This window comes from Mustelus asterias, chromosome 10, assembly GCF_964213995.1.
Source record: "Mustelus asterias chromosome 10, sMusAst1.hap1.1, whole genome shotgun sequence".
Lineage (NCBI taxonomy): Eukaryota > Metazoa > Chordata > Chondrichthyes > Carcharhiniformes > Triakidae > Mustelus > Mustelus asterias.
This window is the reverse complement of record NC_135810.1, coordinates 12,633,197-12,658,301: the sequence shown is the minus strand read 5'-3', so window position 1 is coordinate 12,658,301 and position 25,105 is coordinate 12,633,197. Positions and strand designations below refer to the sequence as shown.

The 25,105-nt window shown below is 45.3% G+C and overlaps 1 protein-coding gene across 2 annotated transcripts in view; it reads left to right on the top strand.

Moving 5' to 3' along the window:
- LOC144499529 (Krueppel-like factor 12) overlaps positions 1-24,887 on the top strand; it is a 267,217-nt gene extending 242,330 nt beyond the window's left edge. For both annotated transcript variants that reach the window (XM_078221577.1, XM_078221576.1), the window contains one exon: positions 21,340-24,887. In XM_078221577.1, coding sequence (XP_078077703.1) covers positions 21,340-21,521 — 182 coding nt within the window. In that variant the 3' untranslated portion in view covers positions 21,522-24,887. The remainder of the gene's footprint in view (positions 1-21,339) is intronic.
- Positions 24,888-25,105: the final 218 nt, after the last annotated feature.

The window sequence follows — 25,105 nt, the reverse complement described above, 5'->3', positions numbered from 1 at the left end:
GAGGCAGCGTGGTGTTCCCGGGCAGTGGGATTTTCCAGTCCTGTTGCTGTCAATGGGATTTCCCATTGACTCCACCCCCACGCCGCCAGAAAACAGGCAGCAGGAGGGCACTGTCGGCCAGAGCAGAAGACCCCACCGGCATAAACAGCCAGTAAGTTCCCTCGTAGATCTTATTTAAGCACATAAAAAGAACAAAGAAAATTACAGCACAGGAACAGGCCCTTCAGCCCTCCAAGCCTGCACCAACCATGCTGCCTGACCGAACTAAAACCCCCTACTCTTCCGGGGACCATATCCCTTTATTCCCATCCTATTCATGTATTTGTCCAGGCACCCCTTAAAAGTCACTACCGTATCTGCTTCCACAACCTCCCCCTGCAGCAAGCTCCAGGCACCCATCACCCTCTGGGTAAAACACTTGCCTCGTACATCTCCTTTAAACCTTGCCCCTCGTACCTTAAACCTGTGCCCCCTCGTAATTGACTCTTCCACCCTGGGAAAAAGCTTCTGACTATCCACTCTGTCCATGCTCTGCATAATCTTGTAGACTTCCATCAGGTCGCCCTCAACCTCCGTCATTCCAGTAAGAACAAACCAAGTTCCTCCAACCTCTCCTCATAGCTAATGCCCTCTGTACCAGGCAACATCCTGGTAAATCTTTTCTGTCCCCTCTCCAAAGCCTCCACATCCTTCTGTTAGTGTGGCGACCGGAATTGAACACTATATTCCAAGTGCGGTCGAACCAAGATTCTATAAATGGGCCGGAATTTTACTGCCCTGCCGGCCATGGGAATCGGAGCGGGCGGGGGGCGGTCAATGGGAAGATCCGTTGACCTCGGGCGGGATTTTACTGTTTCAGGACAGGCGAGGCAGTAAAATCCTGCTCATGGTGTGAGATGTGAGATGAACGCATCCCATTTCAGTCACCGATTGTATAGCCAGAAGCACAGTAATGCTCCTTCTAGTCTGCTGTCACAGTAGGCCATTGAGACTACTTAAACTCATTTCACCCAAGGCCCCTGCATAGATAGGGAAGAAATTCATCCCATCAGTCTGACATGGAATTAAATCAAGGTCCCAGGAGTGGATGAGCAGCAGCTAAGACGGTGTGTCAATGAACTCCCAGATAGAAACCACTTCAACCAGTGCTGTTCCGGAACAAAGCAACATTTGACTTAATTAAATCTGGGTTCCAAAGAGTACGCTTGGTATCTGCCTCTTGGGACACAGAAAGCAATCGCTTCTTTTTATCAAGCCAATTGAAAATTGATGACAATCCGCTGTGCTCCCAGAGGGAAGTATATTGTGTTGTGCCTGCTACTGTGAAGCTAAGGCAAAGCAAAGGAAGTCTTCAGCCTTGGCTCCCATTTTAAACTGTCTCGTGCCTGGGGGGCAAATATCAGGACACAAAAATAAGTGAAATATCAAATTTCTTGTAAAATTGGCAGTAGATGGCTCCCAGGATTTATCACAGCTCCTCCTTCAACAACCGTAGACTTGGAATATATATTGCCGCACTTGGAATATAGTGTTCAATTCTGGTCGCCACACTAACAGAAGGATGTGGAGGCTTTGAAGAGGGTACAGAAAAGATTTACCAGGATGTTGCCTGGTACGGAGAGCATTAGAAGAAAGGTTGGAGAAACTTGGCTTATTCTCACTGGAATGACAGAGGTTGACGGGCGACCTGATGGAAGTCTACAAAGACGGCACAGTAGCACAGTGGTTAGCACTGCTGCTTCACAGCTCCAGGGATCTGGGTTCAAATCCCGGTTTGGATCACTGTCTGTGTGGAGTTTGCACATTCTCCCTGTGTCTGCGTGGGTTTCCTCCGGGTGCTCCGGTTTCCTCCCACAGTCCAAAGATGTACGGGTTAGGTTGATTGGCCATGCTAAATTGCCCCTTAGTGTCCCAGGATACATAGATTAGAGGGATCAATGGGTAAAATATGTAGGGACACAGGGATAGGGCCTGGGTGGGATTGTGGTCGGTGCAGACTCGATGGGCCGAATGGCCTCTTTCTGCACTGTAGGGATTCTATGAACCGTGATCCCTACTTCTTGGTGGACTTGCTTACTACAACAACTTACATTTACGTAGCGCCCATAATGAACCGTCCCTAGGCACTTCATGGAAGCATTACTAACAAAGTACAGCACTGAACGACATTCCAAAACATTTGGTTCGATAACCAAGAGAAATAGGACTCAGGAACAGGAGGAGGTCATTCAACCACTCAAACGAGTTCTGTTATTCAATAAGATCATGGCTGATCTGATTGTGTCTCAAGTCCAGATTGCCATTTGCAACCCCACCCCACCTCAACGCCAAACCGCTCCCCCTCTCCCCATCACTCCCCCCCCCCAATTCTATAACCCTTGAATCCCTTGCCTATCTACTTGGTCAACGAGGTGGTGTCTTAAAGGAGGAAAGTGAGTTAGAGAACTGGCAGATAACAGGGAGGGAATTCCAGAGCCTGGAGTCCTGGCAGCCAACGGCACAGCCACCATTGGTGGAGCAATTACCATTGGGAGTGTGCAGGATGGCAGAATGAGAGGAATGCAGATATCTCTAACAGTGTGGGGTTGGAGAAGATCACAATGATAGGGAGGAGGAAGGGCCAGGGAGGGATTTGAAAACACGGATCAGAATTTTAAAATCAAGACATTGAACTCTGCACTCCAATGTAGTTCAGTGAGCACAAGGGTGACGGGAAGGAGATGTGCTGCAAGCTAAGACACGTGCATCAGTGCTTTGATGGACCTCCGACTATGCACAAAATAGATGCCGCACTTACCAGTCTGACAGTAGTCACTGCCTTTCACAATTGTAGATGAAGTGAAGTGCTTCTAGATTTCAGTTGAATTGAATTGATTTATTATTGTCACATGTATTGGGATACAGTGAAAAATATTGTTTCTTGCGCGCTCTGCAGACAGAGCATACCGTACGTAGAAAAGGAACGCAGTGGGTGCAGAATATAGTGTTGCAGTTACTGATAGGGTGCGGAGAAAGATCAGCTTAATATGCGATAGGACCATTCAAAAGTCTGATGGCAGCAGGGAAGAAGCTATTCTTGAGTCGATTGGTGTGTGCTTTCAGACTTTTGTTTCTTTTTCCCGATGGAAGAAGGTGGAAGAGAGAATGTCCAAGGTGCTTGGGATCCTTGATTATGCTGGTTGCTTTCCCGAGGCAGCGGGAAGTGTAGACGGAGTCAATGGATGGGAGGCTGGTTTGCACGATGGACTGGGCTATGTTCACAACCCTTTGTAGTTTCTTGCGGTCTTGGTCAGAGCAAGAGCCATACCAAGCTGTGATGCTTAAGAGATGCTTAAGAGGTGCTTTAAGATATATAAAAGATTTTTCTTTTAAAGGTATTATGTGCAGCTGTGACAAAGCTGAGGAACAGCAGGTGGCAGTGTTGCTTTGTCACAGGACATGATAGTGCAGAGACATTGGCACCATCAGTCCATATTCAACACTATTGCGTTCTTCCCTCACAAGCTAAGTGTACAAAATTCCTCAAACTTACAGTTAATACTTAGCTGGAGAAGAGCTAAGAATCATACAGTCTGCTGACAAACCTCAAAATGTGAATTAACTTTAGTAGTTGAAGGGAAAATGATTTGCCTGTAAAAGCTAAAGTACCTCAAAGACCTTTCGAATCAATGAAATGCAATGGTCTGACATTTAGACGCAACTGCTTAATATCAACACTAAAATTATATGAACCGCACATAGATATTACTGCACCGCTGAACTGCATATACTCCAGTTTAATTCATGGACATGCAAAGATTGTAGTTAAATTAGAGACTTGATTATGGATATATTTTATACACATCAGCCTATCGGAACAACTATGCCCCTAACTGTTCAGTTAAACCTCTACACAAATATACTGCCTGTAAGTGATAATAAAACTACACCGGGATAAAATATTGGTGGCCTTATCATTTAGTACCCATTTTTAGAATAAAAATACAAGAGGCCTTATTAAAATTTAGAAAGTTTTTTAAAAACAACTAATCCATCACAGTACAAGGCGAAGACAAAAGTCATAGAAACCCTACAGTGCAGAAGGAGGCCATTTGGCCCATCGAGTCTGCACCGACCACAGTCCCACCCAGCCCCTATCCCCGTAGCCCCACGTATTTCCCCTAGCTAGTCCCCCAGCCACTAACAGGCAATTTACCATGGTCAATCAACCTAACCCACACATCTTTGGACAGTGGGAGGAAACAGGAGCACCCGGAGGAAACCCACACAGACACAAGGAGAACGTGCAAACTCCACACAGACAGTGACCCAAGCTGGGGACCAAACCCGTGTCCCTGGCGCTGTGAGGCAGCAGTGCCAACCACTGTGCCACCGCGCCACCCAAAAGTCAGAGTAGGAGCATTTTCTGATTCAATCACTGGACTGTATTGATCTGGGTATTTCGAGCAACCTGAAGGATGGTTAAGGGAAAATGGGAGGGGAGAGGGGGACGGTTTTGGGGGAGGACGGAGCGTTAGGTCACCAACATAATCCTGTAGTTAGGAAGGGAAAAGATCAGCCAGTGTCCCACGTTTAAAACCTACCATGAGATATCTGTTTAACGTGTGGTGATAATTCAAGGTCACACAAGAAGGGTATGAGTAACTTGCTGAAGTATTGGAGAACTGGCAGCTGATAAAAATCATGCCTCTGTACAAATCATCACCTTCCAGAGTTGGCAAAACAAGAATGGAAATAAGGAAGGGAATTGAGTGAATTGAAATTGTAATGTCGCATGATGCCCAATTTTTGACATACCTGAGACTTCAATGGGGGAATATGGCATTCCATTGCTATGTCCTAGCCACTGTTACGGACTCCACTGCACCTTCCTGTTGGTTTCAACATGGGGTTCTGGGAGCCAAAGTTTGCAGTTTATTTATTAGTGTCACAAGTAGGCTTACATTAACACTGTAACCAAGTTACTGTGAAAATCCCCCAGTGGCCACGCTCCGGCGCCTGTTCGGGTACACTGAGGGAGAATTTAGCATGGCTCATCCACCTAACCGGCACAGCTTCGGACTGTGGGAGGAAACCGGAGCACCCGGAGGAAGCCCACGCAGACACGCGGAGAACGTGCAGACTCCAGACAGAGAGTGACCCAAGGCTGGAATCAAACCTGGGTCCCTGGTGGTTGTGAGGCCGCAGTGCTAACTACCTGTGCCACCATGCCTCCCCTAGGATTGATGGTACCCTCAAATCTGCGTCCCGCCTAACCCCCAATGACCTTTCACCCCTTTGCTTGCCAAACATCCATCCACCTCTGCCTTAAAAATATTGAAAGATGCTGTTTCCAACGCCTTTCAGAGAGTTCCAAAGACTCACAACCCTCTGAGTGAAAAAAAGTCTCTTCATCCCTGCCCCTTATTTTTAGACAGTGACCGAGTTCATTTTGTAAAAGCAAATACTTGATTAGGCTATTGTGCAGCCTTATTCAGTACGTTATGTTTTAGTCCATCTTGAATGGTTCTAGCAAGATTTCACTTCGGTGAGTTGTCAGAGTGTTCACACACAACTATGTAATTGATTTGAATACTTCAGCATAACTGCTGGGTGAAATCACACACATCGACTTGTCGGGACAAGATTCAAGTCCTTTTTTTTCTTGGAGCTCAGTTTGTCAGTTTTATGTAAAGTTGATATAATTTACTTAATGCAAATAAAGGCTGTGCTGTAACTTGATTTGCCTTTGGCACTCTCTACCACACTGTGTGACTGCCCTTAGCTTTGTGCTTGATATGTATAGGTTCAAACGCAGTTAACCATTGCTTATTTGTCAAACCCACACAAATCTTGCAGGTGCTGCATGAATTTCTGACCTCCATTGCAAGCTAGCACAGGAAAACTGCTCAGAACCACCTGGGATGCAGCAGTTCCTAAACCTTTCCCCAAAAAGGATTTTTTAAAATTGGGATGGACTGGTTTTCTTAGCATCTTGAGGCAGAGAAGGAGTCCATCCAGTCGAAATGAATCTGTTTCCACACAGAATGGGGAGGCAATGGCCTAGTAGGAATGAATCACCTCAGGGGAGAGGAGTTCTCTTAGGCAGAGGTATTTTAGAATTAGCTGCAAACATGCTACAGAGTAAGGTGACCCTTACTCTGCTGTGTTGCCCTTAAAGGGACAATCACCACAACAGAGATTCAAAAATCAAAACAGATTTTGATTTATCAAGTCAAGAGATCAATTATTTCCTCTGGGAAGTGGGGCAATAACCAGAGATCATAGTTTAAAATAATTGACAATAGAACAAGGGAAAAATTACTTCACCCAGGTATAGGCTGAGCTGGAAAACATTAACTGAGGGAATGGTGAAATCAGATTCCAAAGGAACTTTCAAAGAGTAATGAGTTTTCAGATTTACAGCATTATGGAGAGGATTATTATGGGGAGGCGATGGCCTAGTGGTATTATCGCTCGACTATTAATCCAGAAACTTAGCTAATGTTCTGGGGACCCTGGTTCGAATCCTGCCACAGCAAATGGTGGAATTTGAATTCAATTTTTTAAAATGTGGAATTAAGAATCTACTGATGACCATGAAACCATCGTCGATTGTCAGAAAAAACCCATCTGGTTCACTAATGTCCTTTAGGGAAGGAGATTTGGGGTCCTTAGCTGGGCTGGCCTGCATGTGACTCTCAACTGCCGTCCAAGGGCAACTAGGGATGGGTAATAAATGCTAACCAGCCAGCAACGCCCATGTCCCAGGAATGAATGAAAAAACACCTTTCAGGCAGTTCATTAAATACATAACAACTGATTGAGTGAAAATCATTCCTCGCCCATCCCTCCCCTGGCTTCTTTTTTAAAAACTTAAATAATACTTGCTTTAATCCGTCAATTTACCACAACATCTGCAGTTCCAGGAATCATTAGCACTTCAAATGCACACTTTACCTGTATTTGATTGTGCTGATGAGAAAACTTCAATGACGTCGTCACATGTTTTAACAGACAAGGTCATTCAATTAATTAAGCAGTCATTTCAATGATGTACAAGCAGACTTATGGTTTTGCTCATGCCAAGATTGATTTGATTTTGATTTGATTTATTATTGTCACATGTATTAACATACAGTGCAAACTATTGTTTCTTGTGCGCTAAACAGACAAAGCATATCATTCATAGAGAAGGAAATGAGAGAGTGTAGTGTTACAGTCATAGCTAGGGTATAGAGAAAGATCAACTTAAATCAAGGTGAGTCCATTCAAAAGTCTGACAGCAGCAGGGACGAAGCTGTTCTTGAGTCGGCTGGTATGTGACCTCAGACTTTTGTATCTTTTTCCCGAAGGGAGAAGGTGGAAGAGAGAATGTCCGGGGTGCGTGGGGTCCTTAATTATGTTGGCTGCTTTGTCGAGGCAGCAGGAAGTGTAGACAGAGTCAATGGATGGGAGGCTGGTTTGCATGATGGATTGGGCTATATTCACGACCTTTTGTAGTTCCTTGGGCAGAGCAGGAGCCATACCAAGCTGTGATACAACCAGAAAGAATGCTTTCTATGGTGCATCTTTAAAAGTTGGTGAGAGTCGTAGCTGACATGCCAAATTTCCTTGGTTTTCTGAGAAAGTAGAGGTGTTGGTGAGCTTTCTTAACTATAGCGTTGGCATGGGGGGACCAGGACAGATTGTTGGTAATCTGGACACCTAAAAACTTGAAGCTCTCGACCCTTTTGACTTTGTCCATGTTGATGTAGACAGGGACATGTTCTCCTTTACACTTCCTGAAGTCGATGACAATCTCCTTCGTTTTGTTGACATTGGGGGAGAGATTATTGTTGCCGCACCAGTTCACCAGATTCTCTATATCATTCCTGTACTCTGTCTCATCATTGTTTGAGATCCGACCCACTACGGTGGTGTTGTCAGCAAACGGGAAAATCGAATTGGAGGGAAATTTTGCCATGCAGTCATAGGTGTATAAGGAGTATAATAGGGGGCTGAGAACACAGCCTTGTGGGGCACCGGCATTGAGGATGATTGTGGAGGAGGTGTTGTTGCCTATCCTTACTGATTGTGGTCTGTGAGTTAGGAAGTTCAGGATCCAGTCACAGAGGAAGGTGCCGAGGCCCAGGCCACGGAGTTTGGAGATGAGTTTCGTGGAAATAATAGTGTTGAAGGCTGCGCTGTAGTCAATAAATAGGAGTCTGACATAGGTATCCTTGTTATCTAGGTGTTCCAGGGTTGAGTACAGGGCCAGGGAAATGGCATCTACTGTGGACCTGTTGCGGTGATAGGCAAACTGTAGTGGATCCAGGTAGTCCGGGAGGCTGGAATTGATTCGTGCCATGACTAGCCTTTTGAAGCACTTCATAATGATGGATGTCAGAGCCACCGGCCGATAGTCATTAAGGCACGCTGCTTGGCTTTTCTTAGGTACCGGGATGATGTTCATCTTCTTGAAGCAGATAGGGACCTCAGATTGTTGTAAAGAGAGGTTGAAGGTGTCTGTGATTACCCCCGCCAGCTGATCCATGCAGGATCTGAGTGTTCGTCCGGGTACCCCATCCGGGCCAGTCGCTTACCCTACACCGGAATTCTAGAGTCTCACCCACCATAGCATCAAAGCAAGCGAGGGATGAATAATGGAAATGTCCGTTGACCTTCAGGCAGGAATTTCCGGTCTCGCTCGAACGAGGCCGTAAAATCCCGCCCGTTTGGCCTCTTGTAATTTTTATTAACCCTTTATGCTAAGATTATTGTACCATAAGCAAAGGGTCACGGTACCATATTGTACCATAAGCAAAGGTCTTTTCAGTTGACAAGGAAGAATACACCTGTTTTGTGTTCTGGACTTCTTTACACTATCTTATTTTTGTTACTTTATTAAATGTTAAATTTCACTGTTGGGGAGCAGCAGACCTGGGTGTTTACATCTTGGAGTAAGGACTGAACCCACAACTTCCTGGCTCCAAGGTAAGAGTCTCAAACGCTTGCACCCAGGCCGATGGAGGTTTTTATCTCGTCACAAAAGATTTTGCCATAACTGGTTGCAGAGCAAAACAATTATGGGCAGCACGGTGGCACAGTGGTTAGCACTGCTGCCTCACAGCACCAAGGACCCAGGTTCGATTCCCAGCTTGGGTCACAGTCTGTGGGAGTCTGCAGTTCTCCCCGTGTTTGCGTGGGTTTCCCCCGGGTGCTCCAATTTCCTCCCACACTCCAAAGATGGGCAGGTTGTGTTGATTGGCCGTGGTAAATTACCCCTTGGTGTTAAGGCAGGGGAAATATGTGGAGTTACGGGGATTGGCCCTGGGTGGAATTGTGGTCGGTGCAGATTCAATGGGCCTCTTTCTGCACTGTAGGGATTCTATAATTCTATAAAAAAAAGATTAACCACCTGCTTATGTAAAATAATTTTGTGTTTGCATCCAAATCATTCACTTCACTTCATAATCATTCATAACAAGCCAATGGCTTTGAGACGACTCTTAGAGATGCGAGTAGGTGCAATATAAACGAATTCCTTTCCATGTAAAACCTCATTTATTCTCACTGGTAGGCTATGTTGTGTGGAATTCGCTTCAGCATAAACCTGGCTGTGTAAATTCTCATTGCTGGCATCTCCCCCAGGACAAGGTTTTTAACATGCTGGTATTTGCTGCCTTACTTACCCAGGTTTCTGGCAATACAAGTTTAATTCTAGGGAATGTAGGCCTTGATCTGGTTCCCCGAGTAAGATCAATGAATTGTCACTAAAGACCGGTTTCACATCCTGCCCCAGAAAGGAAAGGATAGGATTTGGAACCTCATGAAAACATTCAACAGGAAGAAATATATTTAGGGCCACTGAAATACAAAGGATTAAACAGGTTTGTTTCCATGCCATTGTGTTTGTTGCTATAGCTTGTTACTGTGGTGACTTTCCCTGTTTCATGATCGCTTTACATTAAATTAAGCAATGCCTTAAACAAATTTACACAACAGAAGACACGAAATGTGACCGTGCTTGGTTATATTAAAGAAAAGCAGCAGCTGTGTCTGCAGGTAATGGCAACTTCCTTGCTGGATAGGAAACCCCATTTTTTATTCCCAAATTCAGTGTAGACTAAAGAATGTGTGGAATGAGATTAGAGAACTCAGCAGTATCCAATCTTGTTGTATAGGGATCTGGCACATAAAAAGTTACGGTGTAATTGAGTACAATAATGCCCACACAGTGATGTCATAGATCATAGAAATCATAGAAACCCTACAGTGCAGAAGGAGGCCATTCGGCCCATCGAGTCTGCACTGACCACAATCCCACCCAGGCCCTACCCCCACATATTTACCCGCTAATCCCTCTAACCTACACATCCCAGGACTCTAAGGGGCAATTTTTAACCTGGCCAATCAACCTAACCCGCACATCTTTGGACTGTGGGAGGAAACCGGAGCACCCGGAGGAAACCCACACAGACACGAGGAGAATGTGCAAACTCCACACAGACAGTGACCCGAGCCGGGAATCGAACCCGGGACCCTGGAGCTGTGAAGCAGCAGTGCTAACCACTGTGCTACCGTGCCGCCCAAGGTGAAGGTGTAGGTGAACAAAGGACCCGCATCTCGAGGACAGTGTCGAGTAGCAGAGAGAAGTGTGTAGAAGAAAGCATGGAGACAGCTCCTACCTTGGACCTTTATTGTATTTATGTATGCTATTTTTAATAGTTAATAAATGTTCACTGTTGGACTACGGAAGACTACGAACACCTTGGGGAGGATTTTCTCATCCCGCCCGTCTCGGGAATCATAGCGGGCGGGGGACATGGACCACGCAAAGATCTGTTACCTAGAACATAGAACATTACAGCGCAGTACAGGCCCTTCGGCCCTCGATGTTGCGCCGACCTGTGAAACCAATCTAAAGCCCATCTAACCAACACTATTCCAATATCATCCATATGTTTATCCAATGACAATTTGAATGCCCTTAATGTTGGCGAGTCCACTACTGCTGCAGGCAGGGCATTCCACGTCCTTACAACTCTCTGAGTGAAGAACCTACCTCTGACATCTGTCCTATATCTATCACCCCTCAATTTAAAGCTATGTCCCCTCGTGCTAGCCATCACTATCCACCCTATCTAATCCTCTGATCATCTTGTATGCCTCTATTAAGTCACCTCTTAACCTTCTTCTCTCTAACGAAAACAACCTCAAGTCCCTCAGCCTTTCCTCATAAGGCCTTCCCACCATACCAGGCAACATCCTAGTAAATCTCCTCTGCGCCCTTTCCAATGCTTCCACATCCTTCCTATAATGCGGCGGCCAGAACTGTACGCAATACTCCAAGTGCGGCCGCACCAGAGTTTTGTACAGCTGCAACATGACCTCCTGGCTCCGAACCTCAATCCCTCTACCAATAAAAGCTAACACTCCATACGCCTTCTTAACAACCCTATCAACCTGGGTGCCAACTTTCAGGGATCTATGCACATGGACACCGAGATCTCTCTGCTCATCCACACTAACAAGTATCTTACCAGTAGCCCAGTACTCTGTAATCCTGTTACTCCTTCCAAAGTGAATCACCTCACACTTTTCGGCATTAAACTCCATTTGACACCTCTCAGCCCAGCTCTGCAGCTTATCTATGTCCCTCTGTAATCTGCAACAACCTTCCGCACTGTCCACAACTCCACCGACTTTAGTGTCATCCGCAAATTTACTAACCCATCCTTCTACACCCTCATCCAGGTCATTTATAAAAATGACAAACAGCAGTGGCCCCAAAACAGATCCTTGCGGTACACCACTAGTAACTGAACTCCAGGATGAACATTTTCCATCAACCACCACCCTCTGTCTTCTTACAGCTTGACAATTCCTGATCCAAACTGCTAAATCACCCTCAATCCCATGCGTCCGTATTTTCTGCAATAGCTTACCATGGGGAACCTTCTCAAATGCTTTACTGAAATCCATATGCACCACATCAACTGCTTTACCCTCATCCACCTCTTTGGTCACCTTCTCAAAGAACTCAATAAGGTTTGTGAGGCACGACCTACCCTTCACAAAACCGTGTTGACTATCCCTAATCAGATTATTCCTTTCTAGATGATTATAAATCCTATCTCATTTAATCCTTTCCAAAACTTTGTCCACAACAGAAGTAAGGCTCACTGGTCTATAATTACCAGGGTTGTCTCTACTCCCCTTCTTGAACAAGAGGACAACATTTGCTATCCTCCAGTCTTCTGGCACTATTCCTGTAGACAATGATGACATAAAGATCAAAGCCAAAGGCTCTGCAATCTCCTCCCCAGCCTCCCAGAGAATCCTAGGATAAATCCCATCTGGCCCAGGGGACTTATCTATTTTCACACTTTCCAGAATTGCTAACACCCCCTCCTTATTAACCTCAATCCTATCTAGTCCAATAGCCTGTATCTCAGTATTCTCCTTGACAACATTGTCTTTTTCCTGCGTGAATACTGATGAAAAATATTCATTTGGTGCCTCTCCTATCTCTTCAGACTCCACGCACAACTTCTCACGACTGTCCTTGACTGGCCCTAATCTTACCCCAGTCATTCTTTTATTCCTGACATACCTATAAAAAGCTTTAGGGTTTTCCTTGATCCTACCTGCCAAAGACTTCTCATGTCCCCTCCTGGCTCTTCTTAACTCTCCTTCCTGACTAACTTGTAACTCTCAAGTCCTAACTGAGCCTTCACGTCTCATCTTTACATAAGTCTCCTTCTTACTCTTCACAAGAGATTCAACTTCTTTAGTAAACCATGGTTCCCTCGCTCGACCACTTCCTCCCTGCCTGACAGGTACATACTTATCAAGGACACGCAGTAGCTGTTCCTTGAACAAGCTCCACATTTCAATTGTGCCCATCCCCTGCAGTTTCCTTCCCCAACCTATGCATCCTAAGTCTCGCCTAATCGCATCATAATTTCCTTTCCCCCAGCTATAACTTCTGCCCTTCGGTATATACCTATCCCTTTCCATCGCTAAAGTAAACGTAATCGAATTGTGGTCACTACCACCAAAGTGCTACCTCCAAATCTAACACCTGGTCTGGTTCATTACCCAGTACCAAATCCAATGTGGCCTCGCCTCTTGTTGGTCTATCTACATACTGAGTCAGGAAACCCTCCTGCACACATTGGACAAAAACTGACCCCTCTAAAGTACTCGAACTATAGCTTTTCCAGTCAATATTTGTAAAGTTAAAGTCCCCCACAACAACTACCCTGTTACTTTCGCTCCTATCCAGAATCATCTTTGCAATCCTTTTCTCTACATCTCTGGAACTTTTCGGAGGCCTATAGAAAACTCCCAACAGGGTGACCTCTCCTTTCCTGTTTCTAACCTCACCCATACTACCTCAGTAGACGAGTCCTCATCAAACGTCCTTTCTGCCACCGTAATACTGTCCTTGGCTAACAATGCCACACTTCCACTTCTTTTACCACCTTCCCTGCCCTTACTGAAACATCTAAACCCCGGAACCTGCAACAACCATTCCTGTCCCTGCTCTATCCATGTCTCCGAGATGGCCACAACATCGAAGTCCCAGGTACCAACCCATGCTGCAAGTTCACCCACCTTATTCCAGTTGCTCCTGGCGTTGAAGTATACATACTTCAAACCACCTTCCTGCCTGCCAATACACTCCTGCGACCTTGAAACCTTATCCATTACCTCACTAATCTCACCCTCCTGTACACTGGAGCTACAATTCAGGTTCCCATCCCCCTGCTGAATTAGTTTAAACCCTCCCAAAGAGCATTAGCAATTTCCCCCCCCCCAGGATATTGGTACCCCTCTGATTCAGGTGTAGACCATCCCGTTTGTAGAGGTCCCACCTACCCCAGAATGAGCCCCAATTGTCCAGGTATCTGAATCCCTCCCTCCTGCACCATCCCTGTAGCCACGTGTTCAACTGCTCTCTCTCCCTATTCCTCTCCTCACTATCACGTGGCACGGGTAACAAACGAGAGATAACAACTCCGTTTGTTCTAGCCCTAAGCTTCCACCCTAACTCCCTGAATTTCTGCCTTACATCCCCATCCCTTTTCCTACCTATGTCATTGGTGCCTATGTGAACCACAACTTGGGCTGGTCCCCCTCCCCCTTAAGGATCCCGAAAACATGATCCGAGACATCATGGACCCTGGTACCTGGGAGGCAACACACCAGCCGCGAGTCCCTCTCGTTCCCACAGAATCTCCTATCTGTCCCCCTAACTATGGAGTCCCCAATAACTAATGCTCTACTCCTCTCCCCCCTTCCCTTCTCAGCAACAAGGACATGGCTTACCCCTGTTAAGTCGTCCCCCCCCAACAGTATCCAAAACGGAATACTTGTTATACAGAGGAACAGGGGATCCAGGGGATCGCTGCTCTGACTGCTTCTTACCCCTTCTAGCCATTACCCACGTATCATCATTTCTAGGACTAGCTTCCTCCCTGTAGCTTCTATCTATAGCTGCCTCTGCCTCCCGAATGATCCTGAGTTCATCCAGTTCCAGCTCCAGATCCCTAACACGGTTTTCAAGGAGCTGGAATTGGGTGCACTTCCTGCAGGTGTACTCAGCTGGGACACTCATGGTGTCCCTCACCTCAAACATCCCACAGGAGGAACATTGCACTGCCTGCACTGACATCCCTGCTAACTTCCCTTACTAAGAACGAAAGAGAGAAAGAAAAAGCTTACCTGCTCTCACTCCGAGTCTTTTTTTTTAGGTTAGAGGAGGGGGGAGGTTGGGAGACTCTACACGTTAGAGTCTCGGGTTTCCTTCCCGTTCAAATTTATTGGGCAAAAAACCTTCCCAGACCTCTCCGCGGCCTGCTTCCGGTTTCCTGTTTCCTGCTGCACTGGGGGAAAAAAATGCGAAAAAGTAATGTAAAAAATCAAACTTTCTTACCCTCAGCTCTCCACACTTGAATCGCTCCCTCTCTGCTTGCTCCGGTCAAACAATGAGGTCGATACCTCGAAGGTACCTGTTGACTTCGGAAGGTTTTTCCAGTATTGGAGCGAGCGCGGCCGGAAAATCCCGCCCATTAAGACGACCTATCGAACCGTGCCCAACATCTTGCAACAAGTGGCTGTAGAGATTGATTGAGCCATTAGCTTCGCTTTCTGAATGTCAGATAGCCTTGCAAATTTAGTCAATGTTGTGAGCAGCGCTCACCTCTCTATGACCCGGAGTGCACCTTCTACTGTTCAAATCTAAGAAAACAAACGCATGGCTTAGGGATAGTGACAACAACTTGCACCTTCATGGCACAGTTAACACAGCAAGCATTAGGCACTTCACAGGAGCATTAATTCAACACCAGGGCTCATGAGAAGCTATTTGGACAGGCGATCAAAAGCATAGGCGAAGAGATAGGTTTTAAGGAACATCTTCAAGGAAAGTTGGGGAGGTTTCTCGGATGGGACTCTCAAGAGTTCAGGGCCGAGGCAGCTGAAGGCATGACCACCAATGGCAGATAAGAAAACGGAGAAGCCTTTCTACATATAATGGCTGCTACAAAAAATCACATGAATCTTCATTGAATAGAACTTCAGGACAAGACCAAGCATCAAATCATGAACTGATTTATTTATATCAAAATAGATGAACACTATATAGTTTGCACAATAAATATAACCAATTTCCCAATGCTCCTTGGTTATGGAAAACAATAAAGATGTAAGTTACCATCAATATAAACATGCAATCACCTTTGTGAGCATGACATGTTTCAGGTTGACATAACCAGCCTCTTACTGATTCACATTAAGCAATCATGGTTGGGGTTTAATTTGAGCAACTGGTTTGATATTCTGGATAAATAGTGCTGGCTGCCTTGGCAGTTAACCCCTTAATAACCTGAACCTAACATTGGAACACAGCATTGCCAGTTTCAAAGTTTAGCTCGGGTAACGCAGCCAAGGTTCAAGTTGCATCAGCGCTTAGCCTAGATCTCCCTATTTACCACAGCCACTCAGGAGTTACTGGCTCTTATCTGTGATTCCCTCCACCCCCAATCAAAGTTGATCATGGCCACTGGCTGCCTGTTGCATGTAAAAAGAAACAGGGGGTGACTCCCACCAAGCCTCCATGTTTCCCCGCTTTCCTTCTCTATCCCGAAGGACCTACTGCCTCACAGCGCCAGAGACCCGGGTTCAATTGCGGCCTCGGGTCACTGTCTGTGTGGAGTTTGCACGTTCTCCCCGTATCTGTGTGGGTTTCTTCCGGGTGCTCTAGTTTCCTCCCACAGTCCAAAGCTGTGCGGGTTAGGTTGATTGGCTATGCTAAATTGACCCTAGTGTCGGGGGATTAGCAGGGGTCATGGGGATAGGGTTTGGGTGGGTTTGTGGTCGGTGCAAACTCGATGGGCCGAATGGCCGCCTCCTGCGCTGTAGGGGTTCTATGACCTTCAGCCGAAGGTTGAGAAAAATGCAGCAAACTCATCAAGATGGTGGGCAGTGGAAAAGACCCCAAACATTATTGGAAGGCCTCGAACCATTGAGAGGCCCTCAGTCGGTTCGCTCGTACAATCTTCAAGATCCTCCTCTCCTTTAAAGGCTAATCCAACACCTTCGGATGCTGCAGCCTTGCCCCTCATCCTGCCCCATCATGGTGCTGAAGATCCTGTACAAGAGGCCACCCTGCATCTACAATGGAGCAACGAAAAGGAGTCCTGACTGATGTTACAGCAAGTGAAAGGCCATCCGTGAAACTCTTAGCGTGGATTTAGGAAAATCCTCCCTCTTTCCTGTCTAATTCCTACGACTTGAAAATGTGTCCTTGAGAGATGTCCAAATACACACACAGTAATTGTCTCGTGAACCAGTTGTTGAAGGAAATAGAAAGTTCTGGGCTTTTGCCTCACCATAAATTCTCCAGGGTTTGAAGTGACATGTGGAATAATGATACAACATCAATCTGCTTGTCTGAAATTTCTTTCAGCGCAATTTTCCGCACAGCACAGTGGTTAGCACTGCTGCTTCACAGCTCCAGGGTCCCGGGTTCGATTCCCGGCTCGGGTCACTGTCTGTGTGGAGTTTGCACATTCTCCTCGTGTCTGCGTGGGTTTCCTCCGGGTGCTCCGGTTTCCTCCCACAGTCCAAAGATGTGCGGGTTAGGTTGATTGGCCAGGTTAAAAATTGTCCCCTAGAGTCCTGAGATGCGTAGGTTAGAGGGATTAGCGGGTAAATATGTGGGGGTAGGGCCTGGGTGGGATTGTGGTCGGTGCAGACTCGATGGGCCGAATGGCCTCTTTCTGCACTGTCGGGTTTCTATGATTTCTATGAGCTTCAAATAAATACATTTCACCTTATCAATAAATGCTTCCATTGCTTTCCCCCTCATATATCGGTCTACTTCCCCCTTAAAAGCATCAGTGTTGTGACTGGGACCAGCATTAACCCACTTTCTCAGTTATTTCTCACGAGCTACATGCACTCTTGTCCTCTCCAGAGGTAGAAACTATTATTTTGTGATTCAGGCTAATATTAATAAATAGATTTATCCACAGGATTTATAATTACATTGAAGCCTGCGGCATATAGCAGAGTGAAACAGCACAAGTATTTAATTTACACTCTGCTTTAAGCTATCTCAATAATAAAGTAACTGAAATCTCAAGTTTCCGCCTTCAACGCGACGCATCTCACAACGCAGAGCGATCTCCAGGAGCTAACTAGCTACTGCCCCTAGTGGGCATTTGGAGCGACAACTTCCAGATATCTAATTGATATCAAAAGTGACTGTTCACAGAGCAGGCCAGGGCTTGCTGTAAGACCTGGTCCCTTCAATTACAGAATACTTGAAAATGAAATACCCTCACCTTGCACCCCTCTCCAATCCGCATGTAAAAGCACCAACTTCGGACCCAGGTTCCGGGGTGCATTGAAACGCATGCTCACTAAAAATAGCATTTTTAATTTTATTTATTTATTTGTGTCACAAGTAGGCTCACATTAACACTGCAATGAAGTTACTCTGAAATCCCCTAGTTGCCGCACTCTGGCACCTGTTTGGGTACACTGAGGGAGAATTTAGCATGGCCAATGCAACTAACCAGCACGTCTTTTGTACTGTGTGAGGAAACCGGAGCACCTGGAGGGCACCCACGTAGACACAGGGAGAACGTGCTGACTCCGCACAGTCACCCAAGCCGGGAATCGAACCCGATTCCCTGGCACAGTGAGGCAGCAGTGCTGGCCACTGTGCCGCCATTTTCCCAACCTGCCCAATTTTCCCAGCTGATTGCACCATTGAATTGAAGATTTTGAGCCTCATTCAAGGTTTGCCTATCCTTCCTCACTCACCGCTAGGTTCACTGACTCTGCTGCTGGTTCAAGACCTTTTTACGGATCACCAACTGCAGTCATGCAGCCCTTACTCAGCTGAACAGTTGTATTTTCCATCTCTCTATGCCTTCACATCATCGAATCCTACAGTGCAGAAGGAGGCCATTCAACCCATCAATCTTGCATCGACAACAATTTCACACAGGCCCTATCCCCGTAACCCCACATACTTCATAGAATCCGAATCATAGAATTCCTACAGTGCAGGAGGAGGCTATTCAGCCCATCGAGCCTGTACCGACAACAATCCCACGCAGGCCCTATCTTGGTAACCCCATGTATTTACTCTAGCTAGCCCCCCTGACACTAAGGGGCAATTTAGCATGGACAATCCACCTAACCCGCACAGCTTTAGACTGTGGGAGGAAACCAGATCACCCGGAGGAAACCCAACAGACACGGATGAACGTGCAAACTCCACACAGACAGTCATCCGAGGCCGGAGTTGAGCCCAGGTCCCTGGCACTGTGAGGTAGCAGTGCTAACCACTCTGCCACCGTGCCACGGGGAGAAAGTGCAAACTCCACACAGACAATCACCTGAAGCCAGAATTGAACCCGGGCCCCTGGCGCTGTGAGGCAGCATCTCTGGAGCTCTTTTAGGGATTTTCAGCTGTCTTAACAAAGGCTTCAGTTTTGATGCCGCTTAACAGGTCAGACTTGCAAACTTCTGTAAAGTTGACTTTCAGAGGTTTCTTCACAGTTGCCATCATGTTATATTTGGTTTGGACTGGCGAAGGAACGATTGCTGAGACTTTGGCCGGAATTTTACAGGCCCGCCCGCCAGGGGAATCGGAGCAGGCGAGGGGCGGAGCATGGGAAGGTCCATTGACCTCGGGCGGGATTTTGCACTTTCGGGGCCGTAAAATCCCGCCCATAGGTATATGTGGTTTATTGGATAAACTGAACAATGTACAGATATATATGATTTCTCTCTGTTGCATGAATGAATATAGCCTTTTGGATGATAAACCATTCAATCCATAAGTCTTAAATTCCTCTCCATTGTTGCCTCCATCTTCACCTTTACCAAGTGCAATGAACTCATGGATTTCCTTACAACCAAGACTGAGATCATTCCTCAGCTGCCTCTACTGTCCCCTCCCTCTATCTGGCAGCAATTGACACAAGTGTATTGTGTTGCGGAGACTCTATAGAATGTTTATAATTTGATGGAGAAGGGGGTCCTCAGAAGCAAACCCCTGTCCTCAATGGGTCCGTATTTTGGATTAACAATTGTAACAGCATTTGGTGATCAATTAACTGGCAAAAATTAAGCATGATTGTTATCATAGGAACTGTACCCGGCAGCATAGAATGAGGAATATTGACAGAAGAACCAGAAGGAAGAAGGTTTTTATTTTGAAATACAATGGAGGGGGTGGGAAGGGTAGGGCGGATTTTCTGGTCTGCCCGCGGCGTGTTTCTCACGGCAGAAGATGGCACGCTATTCTTTGGCAGTGGGATCTTCTGGTCCAGCCGTCGTCAATGGAATTTCCCATTGACTCCACCCCACACTGCTGGGAAACACGCGGCAGGGGTGCACCGTCGGTGGGACCAGACGATCCCGCCGGCACAAACAGCCGGAATCTTCCAGCCAACAACTTGTTATCGTCTGGGAGAACTGCTTCCGGGAGTGGTGGAGGCAAATTCAGTATCATTTAATTTGATCAGATTCGATAGAGATGTTCAAAATCATGAAGGTTCTGGATATGGGCGGCACGGTGGCACAGTGGTTAGCACTGCTGCCTCACAGCCCCAGGGACCAAGGTTCGATTCCTGGCTTGGGTCACTGCGTGGAGTTTACATGTTCTCCCCATGTCTCCTGAGTTTCCTCCGGGTGCTCCAGTTTCCTCCGACAGTCCAAAGATGTGCACGGTTAGTGGATTGGCCATGCTAAATTGCTCCTTAGTGTCAGGGGGACGAGATAGGATAAATGCATAGCATTATGGGGATAGGGTCTGGGTGGGATTGTGGTCGGTGCAGACCCGATGGGCCGAATGGCCTCCTTCTGCACTGTAGGATTCTATGATTCTACGACAGTGTCATTCGGGAGAAAACTGTTCCCAATGGTGGAAGGATCAAGAATTAGAAGGCACATGAGGAACAGTGTTTTGGCATGGTTAGTGGTTAGGATCTGGAATGCACTGCCAGAGAGTGTGGTGGAGGCTGATTCAATCAAGGCTTCCAGAAGAGAATTGGATCATCCTCTGAAGTGGAAAGAATTGAGTGGCAATGGGGAAAAGGTATTGGGGGGAATGAAATGAGGTCGATTTGCTCTTACAGAGAGTGGGAATTGATGTGAGGGGCCTCATGGTCTACTTCTGTGCTGTAACAATTTTATAATTCTATGATTTCAGTAATGTTCAATAGGAATTGGATAAATTCTTGGAGAGGAGGAATGTTGAAGCGATGGGGAAAGAGTTGGGAAGTGGGACAAATTGGGAAGCTTTTTGAAAGAGCTGGCACACTCATGATCGTTCGAATAGCCTCCCTTCTATGAGTTTTTCTCTGATATATTCTGATAATGATTTTAACATTAGAATTAATGTACTTTCTTTTAAATTTGCAGTTGGTCTTCAGTTCTGACTATAGGATGTTGTTCCCTGGGGCGGCACGGTGGCACAGTGGTTAGCACTGCTGCCTCACAGCGCCAGAGACCCAGGTTCGATTCCTGGCTTGGGTCACTGTCTGTGTGGAGTTTGCACGTTCTCCCCATGTCCGCGTGGGTTTCCTCAGCATGCTCCGGTTTCCTCCCAGTCTGAAAGACGTGCTGGTTAGGTGCATTGACCCGAACAGGCGCCGAAGTGTGGCGACTAGGGGAATTTCACAGTAACTTCATTGGAGTGTTAATGCAAGCCTTACTTGTGACACTAATAAATTAACTTTACTTTTACTTGAGCTGTACGTTTTGAAGTTGCCTCCACCTTCACAGACATTACCAGAGAAATGTGGCCATTAATTTTAATACACCCGTGTTTATGCTTACTTTTAGGTGAGAAACCTTACAAGTGCACATGGGAAGGCTGTACATGGAAATTTGCTCGTTCAGATGAGCTCACAAGGCACTACCGCAAGCACACGGGGGTAAAACCCTTCAAGTGCGCAGACTGTGACCGCAGTTTCTCACGCTCTGATCACCTGGCACTGCATCGTCGAAGACACATGCTTGTTTGAAAGTGTTTTGAAGAACAGTGGGGCACCCAGAGCGGGATCTCTTCTAAAACCCACCCCCCCCCCCCCACCCTCCCCTCCCCTGAATTCAGCTGGGCTGAATCGTCAGAAGTATTGATGGAGGGGACATCTCCATTCGTCCAAAAGGAGAAAAGGATAAAGAGCACTCTAATCTTCTCCGCTGCTGACAGTCAAAGCCAGCTGTCGGCAACTTAGATTGTTTCAGTTTGGCCTGTGTTCTTGTCCAAGGCGATTCATAATGAGTTGGTGCATTTATTTTTTAAATAGTTCTCATTTGAAATCAATTTGTCTTTACTACAATTCTTCAGATACTGGATAAACCTATAGCAATGGGGCGATATTTAGCGCTAAATGTTAGCTCAGAACTTAGCTTAACCCACCATTTCTATTTCCACTTTTTTCATACTAGTTCGGAAAGCTCTGCCTTGTAGAGACCTCGTTTGAAACATAAAAAGAAACCTTTTTCTCTACTGCATCGGACACATGCCCTAAAAACCGGCACCTGGAGGATAACATGGTCCATACTCGATGAAGTGAATTATACGTCAGCGGTAGTGTCATGGATCATGATGGACAGGTCACTATCCTTCAGCGGAATCAATCACAACCCCTCCTTTAGTTGTAGAATTATGTCAGCTGCAGTGATCTCCAATGGGTCACATAAGTAAAGTGGGGGCGGGGTGGGAATGTGGGGGGGATGTGCAATAGAGAGGCAGTACAGCTTCAGTAACTCATTGTACACCATAGTACGCTACAACTTGGTGCTTAAGATTTTCCAGGTATCCTGATACCTACATGCCTGCACTCACCAGAGATTGTGCATTTCTCACTCAAGCCACATTGATCCTTTCCTTCGAGTTATGTAGGGCTGTATCGCATAGCGTCAAAGAAAAATATTGGCAAACAGTGTGCAAATTAGGAACACAGATTAATTTTTCAGGCTGAGTTCTATTAGAAGCCTGTAGTTTTTAATCACATTCAATGGGCTATCATAAATATCTGAAGCCTTATTTTGTTTCAGTTGTGTTTTCCATCAGAAATTAGAACTATGACATTAAAATGGAGCTATCATATTGGTCCAATATTATTAAAAAGCAAATGTACCATTAAATGCAGAGTTTCAAAGGCCTCCAATAATAATAGTAAAGACAACATATAGCAGAATCCTTGTTCTCCGCGTAGACTCTTCCTATTTGTTTGACTTTGACCAATGCTATGGCGTGATGACCTTCTGCCACGTTATCGTTCAAACCGTCGCATTTGAACCGTGCAGCATTGTGCATTTTCCCCATCTATTGGTTGCCGGCACCATCCATTGGAACACGCGATACTCTACGTCAAATGCAGGGTGAAAATAGAAAGAGATTCTGCTGATGAACGGCAGCGGTGATGGTGAACAAATGGGAATTACGTTAGGTTAGCCATTGCTTAACATTACCAGTGAAGGATTTTCTACAGCTTCTCCAGAGTGTCAGTCATTACTAAGAGTTTTTTATATTGCGGTGTATTACTGTACAGATTAGAAGTGCATGAATTAGATTTCATTTTTACTTAACAGGGAGACAGCCAACAATAATTTGCTAGTTAAGTAAGAGCTAAGGTCTACTTTGCCGGGTTTCAGTTTATGATAATGTCCCTTGAGTATCGTAGGCTTCTTTAAGCAATCACTGTCTCAATCACAGGCACAGTTAAACTCTTTCACCTCACTGTTGGGGAAACTACGAGATTTCTATGAGTGTTTATCCATATTTTCTTGACTGGTTCATATCTACTTTTTACAAATCATATGTACAGTAGATGACAGCTCATTCCACTCATCTGCTTGAAGACAGCAATATTTCTAGGGGAAGAAAAAAGAATTAAAATCAAAAGAGACTGACAAACACAGCACAGAGCTGTTTCTTATTGATATTTGAAGCCGGCCAGTAGCATCTTCTAACCCGCTTAATGTGACGTTTTATCACATGAAGAAGAAAAGGGAGAGTCTGAGATGTCTTTCTTCTGATGTGCTGATTTCTACTTGTCTTCTTGTTGAGACAACATGTTTGTACAAATGTGAAATTGGAATACTAAATAGTGCCGAGTTCATTCTTGTGTTGCACAAATTGTCAATAATGTTGAAAGTATTAAACCCCTTCCCCCCCGACCCCCCTCCCTCACAGGGCAGTATTCTTCAAGGGGTAAACTGTTGGCCTTCATATGAACCTGACTTAAGGACCCACCATAACAGACGGAGCCAATAACTTGAACATCTCCGTTCTCTCCCTGCAAATTCCACAGGTTGCCTCGATGGCAGCCGATCTTGTGAAAAAACCCGTTCTACACAGAAAACACCTGAATTGAACTGTAAGAGTTTGATGAAATATGGGTCACCCTCACGTTTGAACTTACTAATGAAACTCTTTGTACAGAGGGGGGAAAATAATCAGTGAAGGCCAAGGTTTAAAGCTGCAGTTTAAAGTCCAGGAGATGAACATATGATTTCTTGAAGATGGATACTGTCCTTAAAAGTTACCAGCTCCTTTTGAAGCCACAAAGACACAATGTCTTGCACTTTGAATTAGCCTCAGTTAAGAAGGAAAAAAAAAGATTTATACAGGGATTAACATCCAAACTCTCAATAAACCATTCTGATATTTTGCTGTACTAGTTAGGACATCTATTTTAAATATAATGTATTATATGTGAAAGTTCAAAGTATTTTGAGAGTCATAGTTTTACATAGACTGTATATACATTTGGAGGAGAAACTACATTGGAAGGCTTCTAACTTTAGGTTCTAAAGTGTACCCAGTGAATTTTTGCAAACAAAATGTACAAATTGGATGACTTATGAAAGGACTTGTATCAATCTTGCAATAGTGTTTAAACCCCAGTGTTTTCTTCCTTAGGAATGAATCCCATTTTTGAATATTCTGAAGAAGATTTCCTTTTCTCGGTCTTTGTACACTATTTAGTTCAGGCAATAAGTATGTGACATGTTTATTAACATTTATGTAAGTGTTGTTCTTGTATTTATGTACAATGTATGTATTGTAAATATATCCAGAGCTTTTCATCTTACTGTAAAATGATGGTATCACCCAGAAATGCAAAGGGAGTTCCTGTAATGAAAACCTGTGCGAGGATGTTCTGTTTTTGCCCCAGTCTGAGAGACAAAAATGAACAAGTGTTTAGTTTTCCATGTATCCCGAAAATTCCCCGTCAGTGCTTTGCGTTTCTGTATTCAACTTTCATATGAGCTGAGCTGTGAATTGAAGAAATATAGTACACATCCTTAAACGTATGCATTTGTAATTACCTGAAATATGAATGGAGGCATGAAGGTTAAATAAAGTTGCTTTTGTATGTAACAAATCCAATTAACTCTTGGGAGTGTCAGAACAGATTGCAGGAATGTTGGAAAATGTATGTGTCCTTTATTCCTTCATGTGATGTGGACATTGCTGGCAAGACCAGCATTTGTTGTCCTAGTTGGCCTTAAAGTGAGTGGCTAGTTTAGCCATAATCAGAGGACAGGTAAGAGTCAACCCATAAGGTATGATCTTAAGAATCATTGAATCCCT